At 34.3% G+C, this 26,788-nt stretch overlaps 1 protein-coding gene across 2 annotated transcripts in view; it reads right to left on the bottom strand.

The window, feature by feature from the left end:
* The window catches only part of Syt14 (Synaptotagmin 14), a 474,462-nt gene that overhangs the window by 101,932 nt on the left and 345,742 nt on the right, over window positions 1–26,788 (bottom strand). For both annotated transcript variants that reach the window (XM_081730700.1, XM_081730699.1), the window contains exon 3: window positions 5,910–6,107. In XM_081730700.1, coding sequence (XP_081586826.1) covers window positions 5,910–6,107 — 198 coding nt within the window. The remainder of the gene's footprint in view (window positions 1–5,909; window positions 6,108–26,788) is intronic.

Raw genomic sequence — 26,788 nt, 5'->3', positions numbered from 1 at the left:
AAAACTGCATGTTGTTAGAACTTGACTGCTATACAAGCTTATGAAATATTGTAGTGTATACGTTTTTGGTTCTCGAGTTACAGGCAATCAAGTGGGAGGCGTAGACTTACCCGAGATGTACTTGAACCTGAACCCACAAAGTGGGAGTGATGTATATATTTCCTGAAAGCTTGCTCAAGGAATGATCAAAACTGGTTTCCAAAATTGGGTAGGTCTCATGCATTTTGCTTGGGGGCAGCGCTTTATTCATTATTATTAAGATCTTGAAGCCTGTCTATAGAAGTCCGTTACAACCCCGAAAAATCTGAAACAGTGAGTCAGATATGAAAACAGAAAAACATGTCTTTCATCATTTCAAAAGTACAACGTATCAAAGTAAAATAAATTGTCCCAGGGTCACCCACAGTTCCCAGACGGGGTCCAAATCAAAATTTTTAAATGGAAAGGGGGGTCAACTTGCATATTGTATGAAAGCTGGTGTTAAATGGAAGATAAATGAAGTCTCGTCTCTCTACGATAAGCCTGTGCAAAATGGAGGTGAGTCAAAATATCAATTCAAGCGTGTTGAAACATTCTAGTCTTTTTTTTTTCACTTGTCTCACAGTTTCAGATTAATAGTAGTGAGCATAGACTTCAATGACGCCTATGTTGACATTTTGACCCACCGCCATTTTGCACGTGCTTATCATCAAGAGTCCAGACGTGTTTCATCTTTCTCTTGACATCAGCTTCCATACGATACTCAACTTGAACCCTTTTCCCATTTCAACATTTTGAGTTGGACCCCGTCTGGGACCCTGAGAGGGAACCTGAAACATTTTTTTACTTTGAATCATTATACTTCTGAAATAATAACATATCCATCTTTTTATTTTTACACCTATCCCACCGTTTCAGATTCATACGAGTGGCCATAGACTTTGCAATGAAGATTGTATTGATATTTTTACCCATCGCTTTTTTGCACAGGGTTATCGTAAAGAGTCGACACTTGATTTATCTTCTTTCATTTAACACCAGCTTTCATACGATATGCAAGTTGACCCCTCTTTCTATTTAAAAATTTTGATTTGGACCCCCTCTGGGACCCTGCAGGGGGCCCTTGGACAATTTATTTTACTTTGATACGTTGCAAAATGCATGAGACCTTCCCAATTTTGGTAACCGGTTTTGATCATACCTTGACCCAAGCTTTTAGAAAATATATAAATCACCCCCATTTTATGGGTTCAGGTTCAAGTACATCCCTCGTTAGTGAATTTTTTGCAAAACATTTTCAATGAAGATTTGTTTTTAAAAACTCAAAGAGAGGCGATATTTTTTACGCAATTGATTAAGTTACATTTAACATTATAGAAAGAATGCAATGAATGTAAGCTCTCACAAATGAAACTATATTGAACTAACCTAAGTAATAAAATTCGATAGTAACACAACTTTGCTGCTTAAAAGATATATTTTACTCATAAAAGAGGCTGGAGATTATTGACAAGAGATCATTGGTTGCGCACCATTTCTGAACGTTTTTTACAACTTTTCTGATCTAAAGTTGTGTTGCTTTCGTTAAAATATATTTCTGAATATTCTGGAAACAGATTAGTAAAAATTAAACATTAGAATCATATATTATCTGAATGAGCAAACTTTCAGATAAAGAATTTTTTTTTCTTTATCATCGTGCAATGCAAGCCATTATAAATAACAATGCACCACCATTAGCAGGGTTGAATTTAACTTTTAATACTAGGCTCGGGCCTAGAGGCGCAACGTTAGTTGAGGCGCAAGTTGGACGAAACTTAAAAAGCAAGACGAAGAACATTAAAAACTTATAATAATAATAATAATAATAATAATAATAATAATAATAATAATAATAATAATAATAATAAAACATGATTGAAGTCAGGATAATCGATCTCCAAGTAATAATTCTTATTGGATTCAATCATGGTGTTTAAAGTTGAATGAAAATTAAACGTTGTACTTGCAGTACGTGTAGATAATTGCGTAGAGGCAGGCTTGTAAGGCTGTTGTTCTTGTGCACGTTGCGCCCCCAAGCATGTATGACTTACAGCACCCAATCACAGTACAAAAATTCATTGAATTATATACAAAAAAACCTGTAACAAAAGCATTCATAAATTAAAGCATGCATAAATTAAGTTTATTTTTTTGAATTTTCTGTTATGTTACAATTTCATATGTCTCGGTGAAGAGCGACACACACCTTTCGGCTTGGGGGCGGCAAAACGTTAAATCCGGACCTGACAATTGTTTGGAATTGTGATGTTACAAGGAAAGTAAATTCAGCCTAATGAACATTTTATATCATAAATGAGAGAAAGTTACTTCCTTTTATGAACAGTAACCCGCTTTGAACACGACAACTTCAAACAAAAGTTATTAAGCTTTAAATAAACATTCGTTTATCGACTAGATTTATCAAGGAAAGTTGAGGTGGATTTTTTCCCCTTTAAAATTGTGTCTCCTTTCTGTTTTCTTTATTGATCTTTTACGCCAGATGCAATTTTTCTACATGCAGGTTATTTGTTGTCTAAAGCAAAATCCCACCCAATACAACAGAGGTTATGGCTTTCAAATACGAACGCTCTGTCAACGAAACACACAGTAGCTGACACCTTATGCCATAACAACAGCACAGTAATAAATGAGAAGGAAAACCAACAACCAACAATAAATGGGATGAATCTGTCAATAACTTTGTATTCGCACAAAGAACGTGGATTAAACAGAAAGAAAACCTGTTCATTCACTCTTTCGTTTGCTAAAGAAACATGATAAATGTTTACTACTATTGAAAGTTTATAACTTGTGATATGAATTAGGTTGATATTAGCGTTCCCAACTCCGGGTTGACCTATTCCGAAATAAATACTTGACATAGGCATGTGAATAATCATTTATCTAGGGGCGACTTAAGAAGCAAAGATTTGTTAAAAAAAAAAAAAAAAAGTGTGTATCGTTTCATACCGTGAAACTAACCAGGTACATTATCGAAGTGTCCCCTCGGGATTTGTGTAAAATTGATTCAAATGCAAAGTTCTTCGCGGCCTAATGTGTATTGGGCTAATTTTAGTGGACCATATCGATAATTTGCATATTTATGGGCCTTCATATATCCGGAATTCAATCATACACTACTATAACGCTCAGACACAAAATTGCTTTTAGCTTCTTTAATGTAACTGGGCATGAATGTGATCATATGCAAAACAAATTGGATCAAGTACTGCTTCTCTGCACATGTTATTCACCACGCCCGCTATTTTGGTTTCACCATATTGGATTCAACTTTCGGTTTTTCAAATGGGCAAGTGATACATCAAATTCATGTAAACTTTTCTCGGAAATGCTATGGTGTCCGAGCGTTATACTAGTGTATGATTGAATTCTGGATATATGAAGGCCTATAAATACGCAAATTACCGGTATGGGCCGCTAAAATTAGCACAATAGACATTGGGCCGCGGAGAGCTTTGTATTTGAATCAATTCTACACGACAAGGGGACACTTCGTGAATGTACTTGTAAGACTTCCAAACTATTTATATTAAATACTCAAACTTGAAGTAGTGCACCTATAAGTACTAGTTGTAATAGAGAATAAGATCAAATATAGAACCTGTTTCCAGTGGCGGCTGGTACTATATGTTGCATGGTTGTGCAACCGGATATTTCTCTAATACTAAAGATATTTTTAAGTATTAAAGTAGTGTATCAGTAAAAAAATAAACCTTTGCTATTGAGCGCGAAACAGTATTGATGCATTTCTAAAAAAAATAACTGAAAGAAAGAGAGTGATATACAAATCCAGTGGCAGCAACGTTGAAGCCACTGGAAGCAGTAACGTTGAGCATATGGCAGCGAGCTCCTATCTCTTAACATGAGGAAGTGGATTTATTCTTGCATCGCTGCTATCCTCCCGTATTACGCGTTTCCAGTTGCTACTTCGTTGCAACTGGTATATAGTCAGCTTCTGTAGTAGTTACGAATTCCTCCGTTTGGCAGCGCTTGACTCAATTGATAGGTTGAGTGAGATATAGACGCTTAGTCACCAAACAGAAACTCGCAAAGAGCAAATACGCGTCTGGTGGTAGCAGGGGCGGATCCAAGCTGAATATTTGGGGGAGGGCAGTCGTTCGAAGTCAATAGATTTTATTTTACATTTATAATACAAAGGTAAAAATTCTTGGGACAGATTTTATTTTTAAAATAAAAAATATCCTATTCTGGGTGGGAAGGAGGGCGATCGAGACTCGAAGAAGAGAATGTCTTACCACTGGTCTAATTCCTAGCTGTGTGTCGCTCGTGCACATGATCCCGTGTTCAATTTCCGGCGGAGAGCATAAAAAAATAATCTCAAATTATTTACTTTCAATACTCATCCGCCTTCTTTAGCCTAAATTGCTGGAATGTTAAACTATTATTTTTTTTCATTTTCGAAGGAAAAAATCTTATATTTCATGCTTCTTTATAATAGAACAGCAGACAAAAATACGTAGTTACTGAAAATGAACTCTTTGTCCCTTGTATTCATACAAAGAAATGCTAACAAAATGCATATTGTCGGAGAAGAGAGGTGTTTCTGTACCTTAAAGAAAATAAAGCGGAAAATATTTGCAGTAGCGATGCTTTCTATTCAGAAAAACTTGGCGAGCAGCATTTTAGATTTCAATGAAGTCATAGAAGAATTTGAAGCTTGAAAAGAACGAAGAAAGACCATCCATTTTAAAATAATTCATGGTTTACTTAATTAAATAATTTTGTTTAACTGTGTGCATGAATATATGCAATTTTCTTGCTTTTTTCTTCTTCTTTTGGGGTTAACGATATCATTCATGGCTTACAGCACATGCTATATATTCGATTTATCTCTTGTTTAATAACATGAAAGTAGAAGTTTTTGTATATAAATAGTGTATAAACGTACATTGATAGTGGTTGTTTGAAAAAAGGAAATAACTTATATATTAAATCAATATTAGAGAATACACTTTAATCAATAAATATACAAATGGAGCTTATAAGGACTTTCCTCTTTATATTTCCTGAATATTTTTTGGCTAAGACTCAAGAATGCTAGGGGGAGGGGAACACTCACGCGTAACTACATACCTTTGATATTGCAACATTGCAACCGGTACTTCTACAGACCACGAACCGCTACTGCCTGTATCTCGGACGTTGAATCCATCAAAGAAGCCATTACTCGATATGCCTCACTATTTCTACTCTATGGTGATAAAGGTTGAAATCAAAAATAGTTTGTTTGAATCACTTCCTGCATAAATAGATGGCTAAGGAAGGAGATTAAACCTATTCTTGAAACACTAACTCCATTGCAAAATAGCACCTTGATAGCATTTTATCGTTTTTTCTTTAAACCACTTTCGGCTTTGGTAATATGTTCTGGATAGTCATGATATATTGTCTTGAGAAGTCGAATTGTTTGCAATACTACTGAACCTATTGCCACATCCCTCCCAATGATCATAGCCCTATAATATTAAACTGATTAAAATCCATATTCTAAGGGGAAAGCGGGGGATTATACTTTATGCGAAAAAATGGAGTGGTAACATCGAAAACTACCTATATTAATGTTCAATCCATAGTTTTCGCGATCACTGACGTGAATACTGACACCTCTGATGCCATTTAAGTTTATATTCATCCTCCATCGGCATGGGGGAAAGGGTGTGGATGGGAAGGGTGTGATACTTTCATTGTAATATGTCCTAAGGTACGGAGAAAGAATTTCGAATACTTTTCATAAACCGATTTCCCCCTTCAAGAAGGAGCTTTTCACCTGACACTTAGGTACATTGTGGTTGTGGGATCAAAACATGATTGTAAGTATAGCTAGGACATATACGGCATATACTCACCTATATGAGCATATGTGTGTTGTTGATGTTGTGTTTGCTGCTCCGGTTGGTAGAAAGGGTCCTCGACGGCGGATGGTCCTGGTAGCGGCTCCGTCAACAATTGCGTAGACTGGACGCTGATGGATTGTTGTAGTCTACGGAGGACATCCTCCTCGCTGTCCGAACTCGACTCTGGCTCTTCATACGAGTACGCTTTGCCTGCAATACAAAAATAATATGGATTTCATGCAACTTATAGTAAATCAGAAATGGTTTGGTTTCAAACTAAGTAGGCGAATTTCAGAACATATTAACTGGTTCAGAGTAGAAACTCAAGAAATTAGAAAAATATCATTTTCACAATCTCACAAAACCTAATATCGTGTGGCTTATATGTATATTTATATATATTTGATAACCATAACTTGTTTTATTGTTTAAAACTGTGGGATCTGTGATTAGAAGTATATTTGATATGGATACGTTGAAGATTGTAATCATATGATTCAGTTAATATGCTTCACAATGCTGGTCATCGTTGATTATATCCATCTACTTCTACCTTCTCAGTAACGATCAAATGCATACAGAACGTAACTGTTTGTTATGCCGAAATGCTTCATGTAACGTACTTTGTTATATAAGAGTTTGAAAATCTGAAATGCAATAAGAAAAGCTTTACTGTGTAACATCCCTGATTAAGCCCTACAGTCTGAAGGAGATTATTGACAGGTGCAGGTGTGTTATAAGAAAAGAATTGGTCTAATGAAGAGATTGACGGGAAACCGAAGAGCTCTGAGGAAACCCACGGACACAATGTTGTTACAAGAAACACGTGCAACTCTGAAAACACTAATTGAAAAATAACCTCTCCCATCGGTAGTCTATCGGCTAGCGTGTGCACCTTTGAATTGCGTGGTCCTAGGTTCGATTCCGAGTCGGAGAGCACTAAAAAAATTTGAACGCATTACCGTGGTTCGAATTCCACTTTGAATTCTAGATTCATTCCTTATATAGCCTCGCTACTGGAAAAGGATGCTAGACTTCCAGTAAGCAAATAAACGAACTATGTTAATGTTAGTTTTAGGTTATTATAATTCATTAACTGTAGTTATATTGTTATCTTGCTGATGTTGTAACGATAAACTTGATGGAGTATATTTTAGTATCACTTTTATCTTAATAGGTGGCGTGTTGGTCAGCATTTTTTATTGGCAATGAATAACATATTTTTAAAGCGCTACAGCAATTAATTTTTGTCGATTTTCTCGGAAACTACGCATGACCATATAGCTTACGCATGAACATGTTATTTTGTTTAGCTTGATCAAATCCATCATTTGATATAACTATCATCTTTGGAAAATTTTGAAGGATTTACGTTTACCAACCAAAAGTCTTTTCTATATTAACCGTGTCTGTCTGTGTGTCCGTCTGTCAAGAAGACAAAATAGCTCAAGAGTTTGATAGATCACCGTGAATTTTCGCCAGGAAATAGAGAATCAAAGGTTAGGAATATAATTCATTGACACGAGTAATATTCAAATTGAAAAGGGTGAAAATCAACTATTTCCGATTTTAACTACGGATGGTGCAGAGACCGAGTCTAGTCTCGACTCTCGTCTCGAAAATTTGAGACTAGACCGAGATCGAGACGAGTCTTTATAAATCGAGACGAGATTGAAACCTAACATATATCAACATTTGCTCGAGATGAGACTTATATCGAGACATACACTTGTAATTCGAGATGCAACCGAGACGAGATTAATCCCAGTCCTGAGAGTATCGGTTTCGTCTCGAATATTGACCAAAATTTTTTATCATTGCCTGTATTTAAACTAAGTTGCATTGTTAACTTATATGTAAATAAGTACAATGACTCGCCTATTCTAAGATGACCACAGTCATTATCGTATAGACGGGAGAAAGGAGGGCAATTGTTGCCCCTGATCACTACTGTTACTTTTACTAACCAACAAAAATGCTAAAAGGATGCTCTCTCTCTTTCTTTGTTTTTCCATTCTTTCTAAGCGGATTGTAGTTTGAGATGTAATCCCAATAAATAAAGTGGGTAGTGTGTAAGGGATGCCATACTTATCTTAAAGAAATGTAATCCTCGTCACATATATTATTACGACCCTACTTGGCCCAGACATTGATTGATTGATTGAGCTTCCCTTTCACCAGTAAGGGTATATTAGACGTGGACCTACAGCTTAACGTAGGAGCCGAACCACATGAACTCCCGCCGGGAATCGAACCTGGATCCCCACGAAAGACACGTAAGTTAACCGCTTAGCCACGAGGGAGGACTTTCGCCCAGGAATAGATTATCTTAGGCTGATTGCTAGGATGGTAGGTAGCTTAATTTGCCTAACTTCTCAATGCAAATTTAAAATAATATTTGCTAAATAAAATATTAGAACACTATGTTTCTCAGCAACCATCTTTGGTATCATTTTCAAGTAAGGTGTAAATCTTTCTTTAAATTACAAATATATTTTAATTGTTGTAGAATTTCAAAAGTGAGCTGAACTTCTGCTATATTAAATATATGAGAAAAAGTTACTTTACTGTTAAACAGATTTTTTTTTACATCCATTAAATAATAACAAGTATTCTTAATGTTTACTCTGCAATATCGTTAGTATCCATTTTAATTTAGTAGTTGAATTCCAAAAAGAGGCGTAAAAAATGGAGAATGTGAAAACAGAAAGTACATTTACGATTTCCATTGACGGTGGGTGGCCTGATGGTACGGCTTTACACTACTATGACCTCGGTATTATGAAGAGGTGATGGGGTCAGAATCATGCTCCCTTTACTTCCACGTTTCCGCAGTACTACATACTAATGCACAAACTACATATTAATGCACATTTACTCTAATATTTAAAACGACTAATTCTAAACACATGAAAATAACACAAATAAACTGCTAATCTTAGATATAATTCTTGAGAAACGTAGATTATGGAGAATAGAAAAAATAAAATACAACTTAAACCCTAGAATTCTGGGTCTACTATGATTGACTTAAACAGTTATGCCCTTAGTTTATATTTTGTTCATCATTTCGTTTTTCATTCTTATCTGCGAAAAGTAAAAGCTAATTTCTTTTTTATCAGCAAAAATCTGTTAAAACTTGCGCTGTTTTCAGCAAACGAGCGATCCCAAATTACATAAGACATGGGCTGAAAGTGGATCGATACTCATACGATCCAAAATCACACGAGCACCTACTGGGAATCGAAGCCGGGTCTCTCGTACCGAAGGTCCTTATGTTAACTACCCCTCCCCCCAGAAAAACATTTTCTTTACATTCGAATTAAATGTCAGATTGGCCTCCATCTGAAGTAGAATATTAATATGAGCTCGCCTGTGAGTGCTTTACTTTGATTTGAAGAAAACCAAGGAATTTGATTTAAATTTCTGGACTTTCGGCATCTAAGGCCATTTAGGAGAAGAAAATAAAGAAATACGTATATATGTAAGTATATAATGCAATTCAATCTCATAAAGTAGTGTGAAAAATGGACTATGGGTCCAATTATCGAAGTTGTGATATAATATGTTATTCACAGTATCTGGACATGAATCTTTTAAGCTCTGTAAGGAATTTCAGACAGGGATTTTAAGGTTGAAATACAACATCTGTCCACAAAATTCCGTGACGGTGTCTATATTCGAATGTATCTTACCTGAAACAGCAATTACTGTCTCTGGAAGTAATTCCAGTTGATGGTCAAGCACTTCTGGGAACTGCTGTACAAGTCCTAGACACTCCTTGCGTACTCATCTTTATGGATGGTCTTCAGCTGGGTCGTAAAATTACGTTGGATGTTCGAAATGTCCGAAAACCGCTGGCCCTTCTGGGCTGATTTCAATTTTAAGGAAAAGGAAAAATTCTGGAGGTGAGAGTCTGGACAGTAGGATGGATGGTTGACTGAGACAACCCCTGTTGGACTGAAAGTGCTGCACCAAGAAGACAGTGTGTAGCCGCACGTTGTTGTGGAGCAGGGTCTAGTCGTTTTGCTTGGTGTACTGCGGGCGTACCCGCTTGATCCTTTGCAGCATATATTCCAATGTTTCTACGTACGTAACGGCATTTAACACGGTGTCCTCAGAGATGAATTCTTTATGTTTGAGACCCCCAGAGTCGAAGAACACCACGAGAATTGTCTTGATGCGGGATCTCTCACTTTAGACCTTCTTGCTTTTCGGTAACCCTAAACCTTGCCACTCCATACTTTGACCCTTGCCTTCGGGTCCTACCTCAGATACGAGGTCTCGTCGCCGATGATGATGGTTTTCGGGAAATTTGGCACTCGATTCACCATGTCGATGAGGTCTCCATGGGTGTCAAGCAAAAGTTGCTTTTTTTTCGGTGTCAAAGTGTGGGGCACGAGTCAAGAGCAAAGCTTGCATTTACCCAAATTCTGGGTTACTATGAGATCTCACGACCAATTTCCACTTCCTCTGCTATCATTCTCACAGTCACACGGCGACTCTGGGCTTAAATGTTCCTTCGCTTTCTGTACTTGTCCGGGGTGCATACAATTGTAGGCCAGCCAGTTCGGAGGACCTTTAGTACGGTGTCTCGCCCTTCTGGAAAACGTGTAAACAACTCATAAACATACTTCAAGGTGACAGCACGTTTTTCGGAGACTGTTTTCAGCATTTCGTGATAAGGCCTACAATACAGTCAAGAACGAAGTGAAAAAATCAAATAAACCGAAAACAACAAGTTGTAAGACAAAATACTTGTACACTTTAGTTTCCCCACAATTTATTTCGAGACTATCGAAACGAGACGACGATTTATGATTCAAGGCCAGACCGATATTTACCGACCAAGACAAGACCAAAACTGTATCCAATCTCATCTCATCTAGTCTCGATTCCATCCCTAATATTAACATTGATCACTATAAAGCAAAAACGATTATCCGAAAGCGGGAAGTGGCTTCCTGCAATCAATTAAGCGTCCAGAGATTAATCTATATCCTTAATTCCCTGCTAGAAACAGAGGTGATAGAAATCCTACAACCTTAGTTTTCAATAGTGATCTATAACACATAGAGCATAAACAAAGAGTTAGAGAGAAGAGGATTTTTGGATTTGATGTAACGTTGTAAGAAGAGGTACTATCTTCTCTCTTAACCGTCTATTCAAACCGGAAGTACCGTAAATCAACCACTTCCGACATTAGCGTTGATCGCTGTAGAGTAAAAACAGTAATAAATAGCAAGAAGCTATTTCTTGCAATCAGTTAAGTGCTCCAAGAATGTATTCCATCGTCACCCTACTGAAACCGATTGGATTAGAAAACTACTATCACTTCTAGCTTCAATATTAATTGAGAATATACAAATTAAATCCTTTCACGTGGTCTACACATGACATTGCGACTTATTTTCATTATACACTAATAATATTGTAGTATTAGAAGCTCACATGGTAAGAAACGAACCCAGGAATCTTCACACCAGAGGTTAGCGCTCTATCACAATGATTCCCAGCAAATACATTTAGCTGTTAATCCAGTGACAGAAATGATTTGGATAAAATAAAACAATAACATATAATGTAAGTTGTCGAACATATACAATACAGTATATGCTAATGGAATTTCGGAAACGTACATCGGTCTTTCTATTGTTTGTTTCGATTTTTAAAAAATATTCCATCAAAAGAAATTTCGTAGAACTGCGACATCCATGTTACTGGATATTTCTGAGTCCGAGACAATCTTCAATGTTTTAAATAAAGAATTTTTTAAAGTGCATCTACATCACATATTGGGTATATTTTCAGAATCACTATAGGATCACACTAAAAATTAAATCAACCAGATACAGACCTCTCTTAGTTCTTCTTCACTGAAAAGGCCAATGAATCTGAAAATGTCCAACATGACATTGGTAGCCGAAGAGAGAGGAAAGTTAGAGCTTAATGGAAGCTCGTGTATGTGTTCATTATATATATATATATATATATATATATATATATATATATATATATATATATATATATATATATATATATATATATAAAATTCCACATAATATGGGGAGGTCAGTGCGCAAAAGATTCAAGTCCACTTTTAGTCATTTCGGACATATTTCATTCATATTTAATATCTCTATCTGATGCTTCTTTCAATGTTTTAAAAATTCAGGTCCAGATATTTTTAATAACTGGAGTGTAAGTTCACTTTTTCATGTATTCAAACAGAGTGTACACAATTTATGTATCGTTTTGTTACAACTATGGTAATTGGGCAAGAAACCATTGTGCTCTGAACGCCTCATATGTCATGAAAGCAAGACGATATAATATTTTGAGGCACGAAATTACTGCAAAAAGAAACTTCATCTTGGATTCAGAAATAGACGGTATTTACTACTTATAACTTGAAACGTAAATAAGCAATTAAAATACTAACATCTACAGTATATATTAAAATGCGAGGTTTATATGTTTGTATCCAATTATTTCGACAATGAAATCTCGAAAACCACAAATGCTAGAAACATGTCGTTTTCCCTGGTCGAGTCCAAATTTTGTGTAGATTGTCCTGTTCAAATTGAATATTAAAAAAAAACATGGTCGTTATTTCTTTATTACATTTTTAGCGGTACACTGGAAGTGTTGAAATTTAAAAAAAGCAACATATCCTACGAGTTATACATCCGAACACCACATAATTGTATACAGGAGTAGTAAATCTCTCAGGCGTTTGTTTCATGGCCAAATGATAATGAAAAACGAAGGATAACCATTCTCCAGTCTAAGATGAACCTTTATTGTTTGGAGTGCATTGCCCAATGAACACCAAATATCACTGATATTATAATTAATTGTGTGTGTAATGTATTTGCCTATTGCATACTGCATGCAAGAAGAAAGAAACACTGATCATACACGAAGTAGAAACTCCAACCGGAAGTAGGCTTAAATGTTGCAAACGCGGCGAGATATTGAAATAATAATCGAAAAAATATCCCCTTAATGTTACCCTTTGCCGATTTTTTAAAAATCAAGACATCTTTCACTTGTGTCTGTAAAGAGACATGTACAGATGCTGTGAGGAATGACAAGAAGATTAATGTTCATAAGGACTTATGCGAATGTTGCGCTGTGTAGAGAGCGCAGGTTCAGCTAGTCATCACATAAAGTTGGATAAATTCAGGAAAGAATGATGCCAAACATAACATGTAGTGTATAATCTAACAAAAATGGGGTGAAAACTCACTTAACATATATACAATTATGAGTATTATGAAAATTTTAATTTTAATACATTTTCATGTGATTTTAAGTATTTCTACCGCATAACATGTTGCGGCAGTAAAATAAAGTTCTCTCTTTATGATTAGCAGAAACTCAGTAATCTTTCTTATTTTGTAATAGACAAACGAATCAAAAATAAACAAGAAAAACAAAATTTCGATATTATTTATGTTGGTACAAGTAAATGAATCTATGTTCTCCAAGAATCAGCATTGTGATTACAGCATCTGATATTTCGATTTTTTTCCATCAAAATACCAGTGCCTTAAAAAGGCACGTGAAAACAAAGAAATAAGTTTCAAATGTCTCAGTTGTTTAGTTTCTTTTTCTCTTTTATCTTCCTGAGAATGAGTGCTGCTAGCGAAAGAGCCAATGAACTTTTGTGCTCGTCTGGCTGTTCTCTGTCTCTCTTAACAATCGCCCAAATGGAGTCTTTTGGGAACTAGACTCTTTATCTTTTCTCTTCGTTGATGAGAGACGCTTCTAGGATAGAAACATTACACGTCGCATCTTCACAACTGTGTCGTTACCAAAGGACAAAAGGAGACGAAGTCAAAAACAGAAGAAAAGAGTAGGCAATTTGCTTTCTTTATTTTTTACTTGGACAAATGGTCGTCTATTCTTCTCTTCTTTTTTTATGGCCTAGGCGTTGGCTTAGTAACCAATGTTTCCAAGTAGTTTGACTTCAATATGTCTCAAACAAACCTTCAAATTACGTTAATAGATCTGAATCAAAATTCAAATACTGTGGACTTCCGATTATCTGAATTCCGGTTAACCGAGCCTCTGTATTAACCGAAAAAATGCAGATTACAGTTGTTATAAGAGATGACGACCATACTGGCTGTCGTCGAACCAGGCTCACTATCATTCATCGTGTATCGCTGTAATACTGCAACATCAAAGAGAGGCCACATGTACCAGAAAACAATCACTAACTTTTTCAAACAAATAATTTTAGAATACCATAATAAAATATTTTGCTTTAAAGGAAATGCTTTGTCATTTACAGTATGTACTACTGTATACAATAACACTTAATCTCCGCATAATTCGAGTTTTTGCGTATCTGAGATAGGTTCGGTTCCAATTACTTCGAATAAACACTAGTTTACTATATACTTAAACCTTTGTAAACGACCACTTCTTTAAGTATAACCAGCTGTAAGTAATCGGTTTTGAATAGTTAAGTTATTCTCAAATTTTAAACAAAATAACTTTCATATTTTCATATAAGGTTGTGCTTAGGTGTCTACACAAATAGTTTATGAACTATTCTTATTTTGTGTACATTCAATGTTAATATACATAGTAAACCAAAATATGGTAATAGTCTTATATGCTTTCTACATATATTACAACACTCATCACTACTTTACTCTAAAATTGTCCCACATATTAATATATAGATTTAAAAAATCTCGTGTACTGTTCATATTCTATAAGTGCATTTCACTACTTATAATAATAGCTGTCCTATTATTTACAACAATTATTCTATATTGCGTATTCCCGAAAAATCTAAATTATCTATTAAACATAGATATTACCAAAACACTATCTAACCATCTTTTCTGGTCCATTAATCATGATTTGTATTAGAATCAAAATAGGAAAATAATCAAGATAATCTAAATATTTGTGGGAATTATTTTTGTAAACACCAACAAAGAAAAATAAAAGTATCCATCAAACTGTATTTTCTCCATTGATATTTATCTGTTATGCTTATACGTGCAACAGTAAGTATTACTCTATGGATCAAAACCGATTTAAAGAATTTTGTCATTACTATAAATATGAGGCATTGAATTGGATAAAAAACAAAATTATACTTTTGTTCAACAAGACTTCATTCTGTCAATATATTAATAATTTAGGTATGTTGTAAAATATTGTGCAATATTCGGAAATACAGCCATTTTGCTCTGTGGAAGGAGGGACTAAAAATAAAACTAGCCACAAATCATGCTCACTGCGTTTTTCATCTCAAAATTCAACTTCTGCCTGGTAAAAGTAATTTGAGTTGCACTATTAAAACCTCCAAAATGTTACAGCTAGTTTTACGTTAATTTTGAAGAATCTCTCTCAACCAAAATAATGTTTCGGCTTACGGTACTGCAAGCACATAAAATAAGTTATGTTGCCGGAGAAAACATAGCCTACCTTCTCACAAGAATTTAGCGATACTTTTACACTTGAGTTATTGTTACGGTTGTTTTATTTAGTGGATTTTCTCCCACAATTTAAGTTGGAAACTTCCATGTGGACATTACTAATTAAATGTCAGGTGCCTAATTTCACTTCTACTGAAAGCAACAAAATGGCAAAATATATATATACGAGAACAGAAATTCCGTACGACTGCTTTCGTTTAAAAACACCACCGAGTACTTAGTCTCAACCCCAGACGTTCAGCGACTAAAATATCCAAATCAGGGTTTCACTAGCCAGTTTCTATGACAACGTTACATTAAAATATATAGGAAGGTAAACATATACAAGACTATGAATATAATTCGCCTATTGTAAATAATCATCGAAGTTTCGGAATGATTAATTTTGAAAATATTTATCACAATTAATGAAATCTAATAGTTAGAATACGATAATTCTAAAATAATATGAATTCACTCAATATAGAAGAATTTTCCTAAATATATATACATTTCGATGAGTAACAAACTTGATCATTAGCATCACTACGCCCACATATAAGCTAGTTAAATAACGACATGACAAAACTAACTGACATAAACAGAAACTTAGAGAAATTAAACTATTACTCTTAATATACGAAATTTATAATAAAATATTATAATAATATAAAAATTTAAGACTGTAGGAAAAAAATAAAAAAAAATGGAATCCCTACAGAGAGGTGTCACTTATTCTTAGAATGCTAAATCGATTCCAAAATGTCGCTCCTCGCCAACTATTGCCATGTTTACTCAATAGCGATCAACACTAAAACCGGAAGTGTTTGATTTCTTCCGCTTCCGGTTTGAATATCATCTCCATCAGTGAACTTGATTCCTAGCTTTTGATCCTCTATATCATGGACAAACTTGATGTTGATTCTTCAAAGGAATGGGCGTCCCAAAATTTACGCAAGATTTGAACATTGCTCCATTTGTGCGGTAAGCTGTTGCCAACGAGAAACAGAAACCAAGACTGCATGACAGCTGACAATTCAGGATTATTAAAAATGGAGAGCTACAAAAAGAATAATACTTTTCATTGTTTAGCATTATTATTATTATTATTATTATTATTATTATTATTATTATTATTATTATTATTATTATTATTATTATTAAATAATGAAGGTTTGGCCAGTACAGTTCACAATTTTCACATATGGTCGGAATATTGATTTAACTTCATCAATTGTGAAGAGATTAATTTTAAAAAAAATTAAGGAGACTGGATCAATTTGTGATCTTAAACACTCTGGCCTCCTTCAATAAGTCATTCAACACAAAACATCGAAGCAGTTCGTGAAAGTGTTACTTAGAGTCTAGGAATATCAATTCGGCACCGTGGTCAAGAATTGGATATTGTGAGGAGCTCTCTACATCGTATTCTCACGAAAGAGTTGCATGTTCATACTTACACACCTTGAAGGAGAAAATTGAACGCTTCATCAACGAAATTCAGCCACATTTACAGTCACATATATATGCAAAACGGTCATGGAAAATTTCAAGAAAAGAGTGAGTATTTTCCGGAAAGCCGTGGAGGTCATTTACCCGATATGCTATTCCATACATAACCCTTTACTATATATTTTATAAATCAATATACTATTTACCCCAATTTTTAATTATAAACCTCTCTTTCTATCAAAATTACTTTTTGCGTGAATTTGCGACACCCTTTAGTTCTCGAGATTTTTTTCTTTTGGATAGATAGAGTAATAATAATTTATAGTAACAGTAGTCCATATGAACTGATAAAGTTCAATGTTTATTAAAATGTATTTGCATGGAGATGATTAAGAGGGGACAGGAGTGGATACAACTAGGTAGTATGAGTTAAGAGTTTCGATTTAACAGAGGGCATAAATACTTTTCGTTTGTATATCTCGGAGCTATCAAGTTTATTGAAAACAAAAACTGACCCAATAATTCAATGTAATTGACAGATATGTTAATGTAGCTGTACTCATCAGCGCCGTAACTTAGATTTTTTCAGGGGCGGGCAAGCATTAATATTTGAGACTCCTAGAAAAAGTTGTTTTGGGCCCTCGTGCAAAATTCGAAAGTAGACCCCTTCTTTACACCTTTCTCTTACTCTTTGTGGGCCCTCCCGCACGCCCCATATATAACAAATTAATTAAGTGGACGATATTGGCAAATCTCAAAGCTATACGAATAAATATTATTTCTAGGGCTCCTAATGGTAGACATTTTTTACCGAAATGGGCCCACGACTCATTTTTGTTTTATTTACCTTTTGTGTGCTGTCTTATTTATGTAATATAGTGAACCTGTTTGATGCTTCATTTATAGTTTGTTCAAATGTTCGTATTCTATATGAAGTAAGAAAATTTTGTGTTAAACTGGGCCCCCCTTAAACGGTGAGAGCTTCCCTGGGGGGCAGTTGCCCCTTGCCATCCACAAATTACGGCCCTGGTACTCATGAAAGCTTCATGATCATACTGATGTTATAATTATAATTCGAAGACTCCATATTATCTAATATATAGGAATGAAACTGAACTTGTCGATCGAATTACTGGTGAATGGTTGAAATAGCATGAAATGAATTAGGAATATTTTTGTTACTTACGTGAAACTAGTCTTTTACCATGTCAAATTGGATAGAATGCATATCTTACGGGGAGAGATGGAACAGGGACCATAATGTATTCAAACAAATTAAGCATTTCACATCCCCGTCCAGATGGAAGCAGGTACGAAAGCTCCTCATTACAAATAAACGGACACGTGTCCCGGCAATTTAAAAATTTCCCATCTTTAGGGTTAAAGGGATTATTGTCTATATATATATATATATATATATATATATATATATATATATATATATATATATATATATATATATACCAAGTAAGTAAGACGTTCAAAAATATGTGCCTAAATTTCTACGCGTTTTGTCATTAAACTTTCATTGAAATACCTATTCTAAGGTGGGAAGGGGTGAAATTTGGTTTCCATAAATCTATTGTCTTCGTGGGAAGAAGGATATTTCAGCTACTCAACATAATAAATAAAAAAACATTAATATAGCCACGAGGCTTCCATCGGTACTACCGCCCATTAACGTCTCTGTCGTTTACGTTGAATATTGTGCTTAAAAAAAAAAAAAAAAAAAAAAAACTTCATGCACCCGAACATTTCACGTTGTTTAAGATGACTATAGTTCTTACAGTACCATTTGAAATAGAATATTATCTTATTTCACTAGCCTCAGAGTTATCAACCTCAAAGAACCAAATTATCCATTTTTGTCTTTAAAATTATCATATATTACAAAAAAAATTATCGTATATTCATTATGCATGTGATAATTGCAGAAACAAGTATAATACTACTAACTGAGCTAGTAATTTTCAGTTTCGAACTAAAAATCGGCGCCACTGCCCTCCCCATTTTTTTTATCCTTATTACCACTACTATGAACAACAACAATATTTCCACTCTCTCTTAAACGTAATTGAATTTAAAGAATTGATATAGGGTTACCATTTTCCACTTCTCAAATCGTTATTGATTTATTTTAGCGATAACGACTGCTAAAAACCTCAGTGTGTGTGTGTGTGTGTTTGTGTTTTATAATTACTGTATTTAATGCACATCAACAAATTTACTAGCACAATCAAAAGTTGCAAAAAGTGTGCGCTCTAAAATTATCGTGTATTCACCTATTAATCGCAACGGCATTATCGTATATAGCATTTTAAGGCTTAAATTATCACGTATCACGATAAACTATCGTATGGTTGGCAAGCCTAACACAAAATAGCCCACGAAACTATTACCTAAAATATTCAAACCCCTATTAACTATAATCATAGCACTAAACGACTTAAATGTTATCATTTAATATTTTTTTTTAAATAACGAAGGATTAAGTATAAAATTAACCTTTGAATTCCTAATGGTTAATTTATTTTATTGTTTATGGTTAAAGAAAGAAAGTAAAACAAAAAGAAAATCTGAAGAAGAATATCAAGTGAAACGTGACTCATGTATTAAGTTCCCTCTGTGAAGAACAAACAGAACGAAAAATTGCGTGATTCGTAAACCATAGGTTTACCTCGTGTTTTTGCCTGGTATTCGTGACATAATTCGCCGTCGTTTGCAATTCATTAAGTCAGTGACCTTCGCGTGTATACTAAAAAAAGGAAAGAAAGAAAAGGAAATCTGCGAGAGAGGGTGGCAGAACGTGGAAACCAGTAAGACCAAATATTCTATTTGAAGTCTTGAATTCGCTTAAACGAATTAAGACAAATGGCTACTCCGCAAACACAATTTCAATTTCTGTTTAACATAGCGATTAAAGAGCGAAATGAAAGGCACTAGCTTAACGTACCACATATGGCCGTTAAAGTATAAAATAGTCTCGCTGTTGACATCCCCAGTAAACTATATAAAAGAAATCAAATCACTTCCCCGTTGAATTGTAACAAATTAAATTAAACCATCACTCAGGCTGAAGATGGTAGATTATATTGTATATTATCTAAAATGACGGTCCATCGCACGGGGAAAATATGGTTTATGAAAAGTATTTAAACTTCTCCCGTCTCCTTTCGGCATTGCCCATATTATAACAATTCTCGGCCCATCTCACATGCCCGTTCGTTGCACACGAAGAATAAGGTTAATGCAAAAAGAAATCAAATATCTGAAAGGTATGCAACCTGCAATAGGGGCAAAATGGTTTGGTTGCCTACCTCAAAGGCAATATGGTACACTGTGTAGATATACCTATACAAGACACTTTAAATTTTGACCCCCTAGTTCCCCCTTGAGTCGAAAAGCAACTGACTCGTACTCTATTAGATCTGTGAAGAACTGTCTGTGTACAAAATTTGGTGACTCCAGGTGACTCCTTTTAATGCCAAAATCTGATGACAGACACACGTACACTTCTTTTATATATATTACTAATGTTGGAACTCAAGTTGCACTCAATCAAGCTCAAGTTCAATAATTGACGCCTACATACTCCTACATCATGGATAGATCCATTCCATCAATCTTAACTGCCCCTTATATTAATAATGACAGATTAAGAATTGAAAAATTCTTATTTGGTAATAATAATCAGGAATTAAAAAATACTTTTTCTACGCAACAGCTAGAAGTAGTATTGAATCAAATTAAGTAAAATATAACTCCAGATATTCATGATATCAGTTACCTTTATTATAAAAATCTTCTGGATTCTGGTTTGAACAAATTACTAACTTATTTTAAATTAAGTCTAGAATAGCAGTAATATACCATATGATTTAAAGAAGATTTCTATCATACCTATACCAAAAGGTAATAAATCAGTGCGTTTGGCAGAAGACTGATATTAAAAAGAAACAGCTACAAGCATTGATATTTAAAAGCATATGACTCGGTTTATTTAGAGTTACTATTAAAAAAGAAAAAAATCAAACTCAATAATCCAAGCAAAATGATTCGAGTAGTTCACAATGTACTAATTAACAGGAAATTCATAATCTCCTCAAAAATGAAAAATATACCATAGAGATTCATTAAACTGAATAATCATAAAATAGTTAATGTTAAAAATCAAAAACTTAGGATTATATATATATTGATCAAAAATTAAATTGGAAATTTCACCTAAATTATCTACAAAATTTTGTAAATTTCACAGACTGCTCAGCAGTTCAGCAAAAAGAAAATGGCACATGAAACCTTCCAGTTTATTGGTGATGAGACAATGTGTAATAGGCAAACGATGGTATATTTTTTTCAAGCAATTTGAAATATATTTACCCCAAATTAGAACAATTCTCTTCTCTTAACTTTCTTCTGCCTTAAAGAAAATAGTTGTTGAAAGAATTTAGTGTCTTTTCTGCCTCAATATTGATTCGAAGGCAGGCAGGTAACTTCATTCTATCACACCTTTGGAAGAACAATACACCAATCATATCAAAACCTCAAAACAATCTAGGATATAATACATCGAAAAAACCTCCAATACAAGAATAACAACTCTTAAATGGTGAAAGTTTGTGCAAGTTCAAATTTTAAGCCAATTTATTCATAAAATTCCGCTTCTTTCATGTTTTGCATGGAATTATAATGTTAATTTCGTTTCAATAAGACAATTATGTCCAATTATATTAAAATAATAAATGAATGATTTCCTAATAAGATATATAAATATTAAATACAAAAATTAAAAGAATGAACAGTTTTGCCCTATGCACATGTTTCTAAATATCCAGACTTACATGTTAATGAAGCAGTCTTTGTGCCACTCACAAATGTTTTTGAAATTTAAATTGCCAGTATCAATATCTGTATATGAGGCTGAAACTTTTGCAACGTGTCTAGCACTACTATATGTCAAGGAAAATGAAATTATATCCTCTTGTTCAGATTCCCTAAGTGCATTGCATTCCTTATGAAATACTACATTGGAATAAAAAGGATTCCTGGGTAATTCTAAATATTAAAGCACTATATAATAATCTCATACTCAAGAATTATGAGATACAACTCCTTTTCACAAGGTCACATGTGGGCATAGAAAATAGTAATATCCTATATCTTGCTGCTAGGAAACCATGTAAAAAGGAAAAATCATACTCATTAAAAATTCCTTTCCAATACTGTAAGTAGATAATTTTGAAGAAATTTATTTAAGACATATCAAAGTGGAAAAGTATTACTCGGTCTTAACCTAGTAAATTCTATTCGTCTATAATGGATAATAGAATACTGAAATTTTGGGATAATATAAAAAAATGGGTCTAGATCAGAAATATTACGTAATTTTCTATAGCATTCTATTTGGTACAGAATTAGCCACAGCGAAACTTACTGAAATTAGAAAGAAAGATACATATCACTGTTGGTGTGATATAAGTATTGGCACTCTTAATAATATATTATTCAAATGTGACCTATTCAAGACAAGAAGACAGTATTTACTATCTTCTATTATCAAGTTTTTGGTTTTGAAACTTTTTCAGTTCAACAACTTATTCCTGAATACAATTGGAAAGTATTGTATTACTTCCAGACGCAAATTGAATTACTGAAGTTAAATGTGTAAATGAAACATGAGACTGAGTAGAAAATTATATTGGTAGTACAGTATAATTCTTCGTGTTACTCTCCAATAATTTAACAAACCTCACATTTTAAATCAATACGTTAATTTGTAGGAGGCATTTGACACAAACCACCAATCTCGTCGCACACATGCCAATATATAAGTACATATCACATAGGAACAGAGTGATATATATAGAGAGGAAGGTAACTAACCTATGGTTCATGAGTTATATTACTATTGTGTGTTGCTAATATATATTGTCGACAATAGATGTCTCCCTTGAGGTTTGCCCACCACTATTTTTCCGCGTTGTTAGCGAACGTCCGCATTATTTTAAATACAGTATCACTGGACCATAGTCCACTAGCAAAATAACTTTTTTTAAAAACGTGAATATGCTATGGTAGCTAAACACAGCAAAAATGAATCGTGTTATGTAACCACTGAAACGAATTAGTGCAGAGCAAATTGAACAAGCAGAGTAAAAGCTGTGTAACGAATACTTACAGGGTGAGCTTTAATTAGCCCTGGGCAACAGTGCTTCGTTTCAAAGTGGTTTCCAACTAAGCCACAACAGAGATTGGATTCAAGTTACAAAACACAAACAAAATTGCCGAAATGGAAAACAGATTTTTTTTCTAAATCTTCATTTTCAATTTGTCCTAAAAGTAGTGAGCGTGTTGAATTAGAATACAGGACGAAGTTACGTTTAGACAACTAAACTTTTTCCCTTGAAATTCTCAATTAATTTCCTACCTTTGTTGAATAAGCTATACAGAAATATTGATTATTTCTGAGGAATCTAACAGAAGATTGTTATATATTAAAATCGATAAACCTTAAACAGGTTTTTAACTCGTTCGTAGATCATAACGGTGATAGATCATTTGATATATTTCGAATTATAAAGGAGAGCTGTAAAGTAATTTTAAGTGTCTTTATTAACTTGTTTCCAGTGAATAAATTTTTATCTTAATGCAGACCGATTTATTGATGTATTTTGATATTTTTAACTATTTGCACTATTCTTGTTATTTCCTCAACACGTTCTAACATTTTCTCATTGTATTTTTGTTCCAACAAGCTCATGTCCTCCAATCTTCTTCAAACCCACATTTCGAAAGCTCTCAATTGCTTTTCATCGCTGTTCCGTAATGTTTATGTTTCTGCTCTACACAATTTAAAATTTTGCACGAAAAATCTTATCTGCACGAAACTGTATTTAGCGTCCGCAAAATAACCTTTTTTCATTGTCTTCTTTTGTCATTACTATCCTTGTTTTCATTTCCCGTTCACATTTTAGATCTCCACTAATAATGCTCTTCTTCTTCTTAAAAATTTCTTACGCCACTCCTATTCTTGCTTTTACTTCCCGTTCACATTTCAAATCTTTACTAATAATCCGCTTTAAGGGTTTCTTCAACATTTTTCTTTTTGTTTTTATTTCCTGTTCATATTTCAAATCTTTTCTTTCCATCAAATAATGATTTTCTTCTTCCTAAGGGCTTATTTTAAAATTCCTACTTCCATTTTCCGTTCACATTTCAAATTTTCGCTAATAAGGCTTTTCTTTATCTTAAAGACTTGCATTTCAAACCTATTCTTGCTTTTATTTCCCCTTTACATTTCAGATCTTTACTATTGATGTTGTTCCTTAAACTATATAATCTATAGGCGCGGAGTTTTGGGGGCAGGGCACTTTTGGCCCCTCAATATTTAAAGGTGGTGTTCTCGTCCCCCCGCAATATAATTCAGTTGGAGAAGAATTGACAAAGAGGAGCAAGAATTTCTGTCGTAAATTTTGCCTTGCCTTTAATTCAATGTTAGGAACAGCCTCCTTAATCGATAGAAAGCGCCGTTTTCAATACGGTGTTTAATAGAGCACTGAAGCTTCAACCAACACTATGGCAACCAGAATTTGAACTTGAATTTGTTTTAATGCCTTTAGACAAATTTGACTTAGTTTATGAATTTCGCAGCGGACCGAGATCTGGGAGGAAGGGAGCCTTTATCAAGCAGTTGATAGAAAACGGCTGAATATGATTATACAGTATATTTATTCATTGTTTGCCCCCCCCCCAATATTTTCTTCAAGTCGGCGCCTATGATATAATCACGTTTTCTCCTTTTTCCCTTCAATTTCCACATTTTCTACACTTCTTTTTTTCCTATCAGTATTGCGTTTGTCATTTTAACGTTTAGCTCTATGTTCAACCTCTGTTTTTTACAGCCTTTCCTCAAACTTTCTTCATTTCAGGTTTAGTTTTAGGAGTCTATCGCTTGCAAAGCAAAACTTAATTCTCTTAACACCAACGAATATACTGTTTTCCTTAGTACCTGCTTAGTTGTGTAGCTTTTTTTTATTATCTCTACTTAAATTTGTAGGCAGGGGGCGCGGTGGCTCAGTGGTAAATCGTTCACCTCCGGTGCTTGGGGTCTCAGGTTCGATCCCATCTCGCGCCGTGTGGACTTTGTGGTGGACAAACACCGTGCTCGTGGGTTTTCTCGGGGTTCTCCCGTTTCCTCCCACTTTCTTCATTCCACCATTTCACTCATCTCTCATCATCACCGTCTTCTTTAGCCTAACCGACATAACCGTGGGACGTAAAACTTAAAGATTTCATTTCATTTTCATTTTTAAATTTGTAGATAGTTTTATATCAACCCTTGTATTTATCTGGTAAAATTAGTATTAATTACACATTTTATTGAATTTCATAAATTTAAAATTATTTACTTATCTTCTATTTAACGACATTGTTGGCAACATTGCAAACTAGTTCTATTCGCAGTTATTTCTATATTTTATATTTCCATTTTCTTCCTTCGACCAATCAATGGCCTCATACGTATAGATTTGCTCCAACGCAACCCAAAATTTTCTTGTTACTTTGCAGTAATCACCATAGCAGTTATAGTTACTTGCTGTTTTCTTCATTGCGATACGATATCCAAATTTGGCAAAGACCAAAATAATGAGGTCCCAGAACTAGAGCTTCTAGATTTTTAGACTAAAAGAAACCAACACCGTATGAAAGAACCAACGATCATGCCACTAGTAAAAAGTATCCACGCTTGGATAAATTTCTAATTGCACTTCTTGTACTAATTTGAAGATGCTAAATCAAATTATATTTTTTTTAAAAAAACATATTCGCCTATTGAGTGACAAGAAAAATAACCTCAAAGTTGAGGGTCTTTGAGAGAATGCTTAGTCGAATGGTAAAAGTTTCCACACTTTAATACATCTATAATTGTGCTTTTTTTAATGCTAGTTTGAGAGTTCTGAATTGAATTGAACTATTTTCAAACATTTCCGTCCATGAAGTCAAAAAACAAATTACCTCAAAGTTGTGATTTATATATATTTATCCGTATCTGAGATAATTTTTTTTCTAAACGCCCCATGAACGCGTATGGCTAAAAATAGTTTTAATGTTAAGACCCTTGAAGTACCACTTGAGCCAACAATAAAAGTGCCTACGCTTGAATACATTTCTAATTGCGCTTTTTACACTAATTTGAGGACGCTAAATTCAATAGAACTATTTACAAACATATCGGTGCATGAAATCACGAGAAACATTTCTTCAAAGTTGGGATACTTGTTCATATGCCGAACTTAAGATCACTTTTGTAGGTACCCCATGGACGTTAAAAAAAAATAGTTCCATTAGATTCAGCGTAATCGAATTCGTATAAAAAGTGCAATGTATTCAAGCGTGACCACTTTTACTAATGGTGCAAGCGGTACTTCAGAGATTCCAACTTTGAGGCCATCTTTGTCGTGACTCCATGAACGGATATGTTCAAAAATACGTAGTTTCACTGGATTCAGTATCCTCAAATAAGTTAAAAAAAAAATCTGCAATTAGAATTTTCTGTAAGCGTGAGCTTACTAGTAGCACAATCATTAGTTCTTTGAACTAAAAACTGTGACACTCTATGAAGATTTACAGTACGGTATATTCATATTTATGAACTTCCTTTCTTACTAAGATATAAGAATTAATTATAATAGATGAACACTCACCGATAATAAGTGACAGACAGAAGATTATTTCTATTAGTTGAGTATAGATGACTAATATTTTTTAATATCTCACAAATTATATTAACTTATGCTTTAGACAGGGGTAAAAGTGAAGGGGAACGCGGCGTGACGTCGTCCCCCCACTTCCAGAAAATATATGTGATGCCCCCCAGTTTCTAAAAAAATACAATGGCAAAGATAGGCACGGGGAACGGCGTGACGTCATGCGTCCCCCTACCTTTTCAGGTCCACTTTTACCCCTGGCTTTAGATGAAAACAGAGACATTTA

Source organism: Thermobia domestica, chromosome 11 (genome assembly GCF_964235325.1).
Source record: "Thermobia domestica chromosome 11, izTheDome1.hap1.1, whole genome shotgun sequence".
Taxonomy (NCBI): Eukaryota; Metazoa; Arthropoda; class Insecta; order Zygentoma; family Lepismatidae; genus Thermobia; species Thermobia domestica.
The sequence above is the reverse complement of the archived record's forward strand: the minus strand, read 5'-3'. Positions and strand labels throughout refer to the sequence as shown.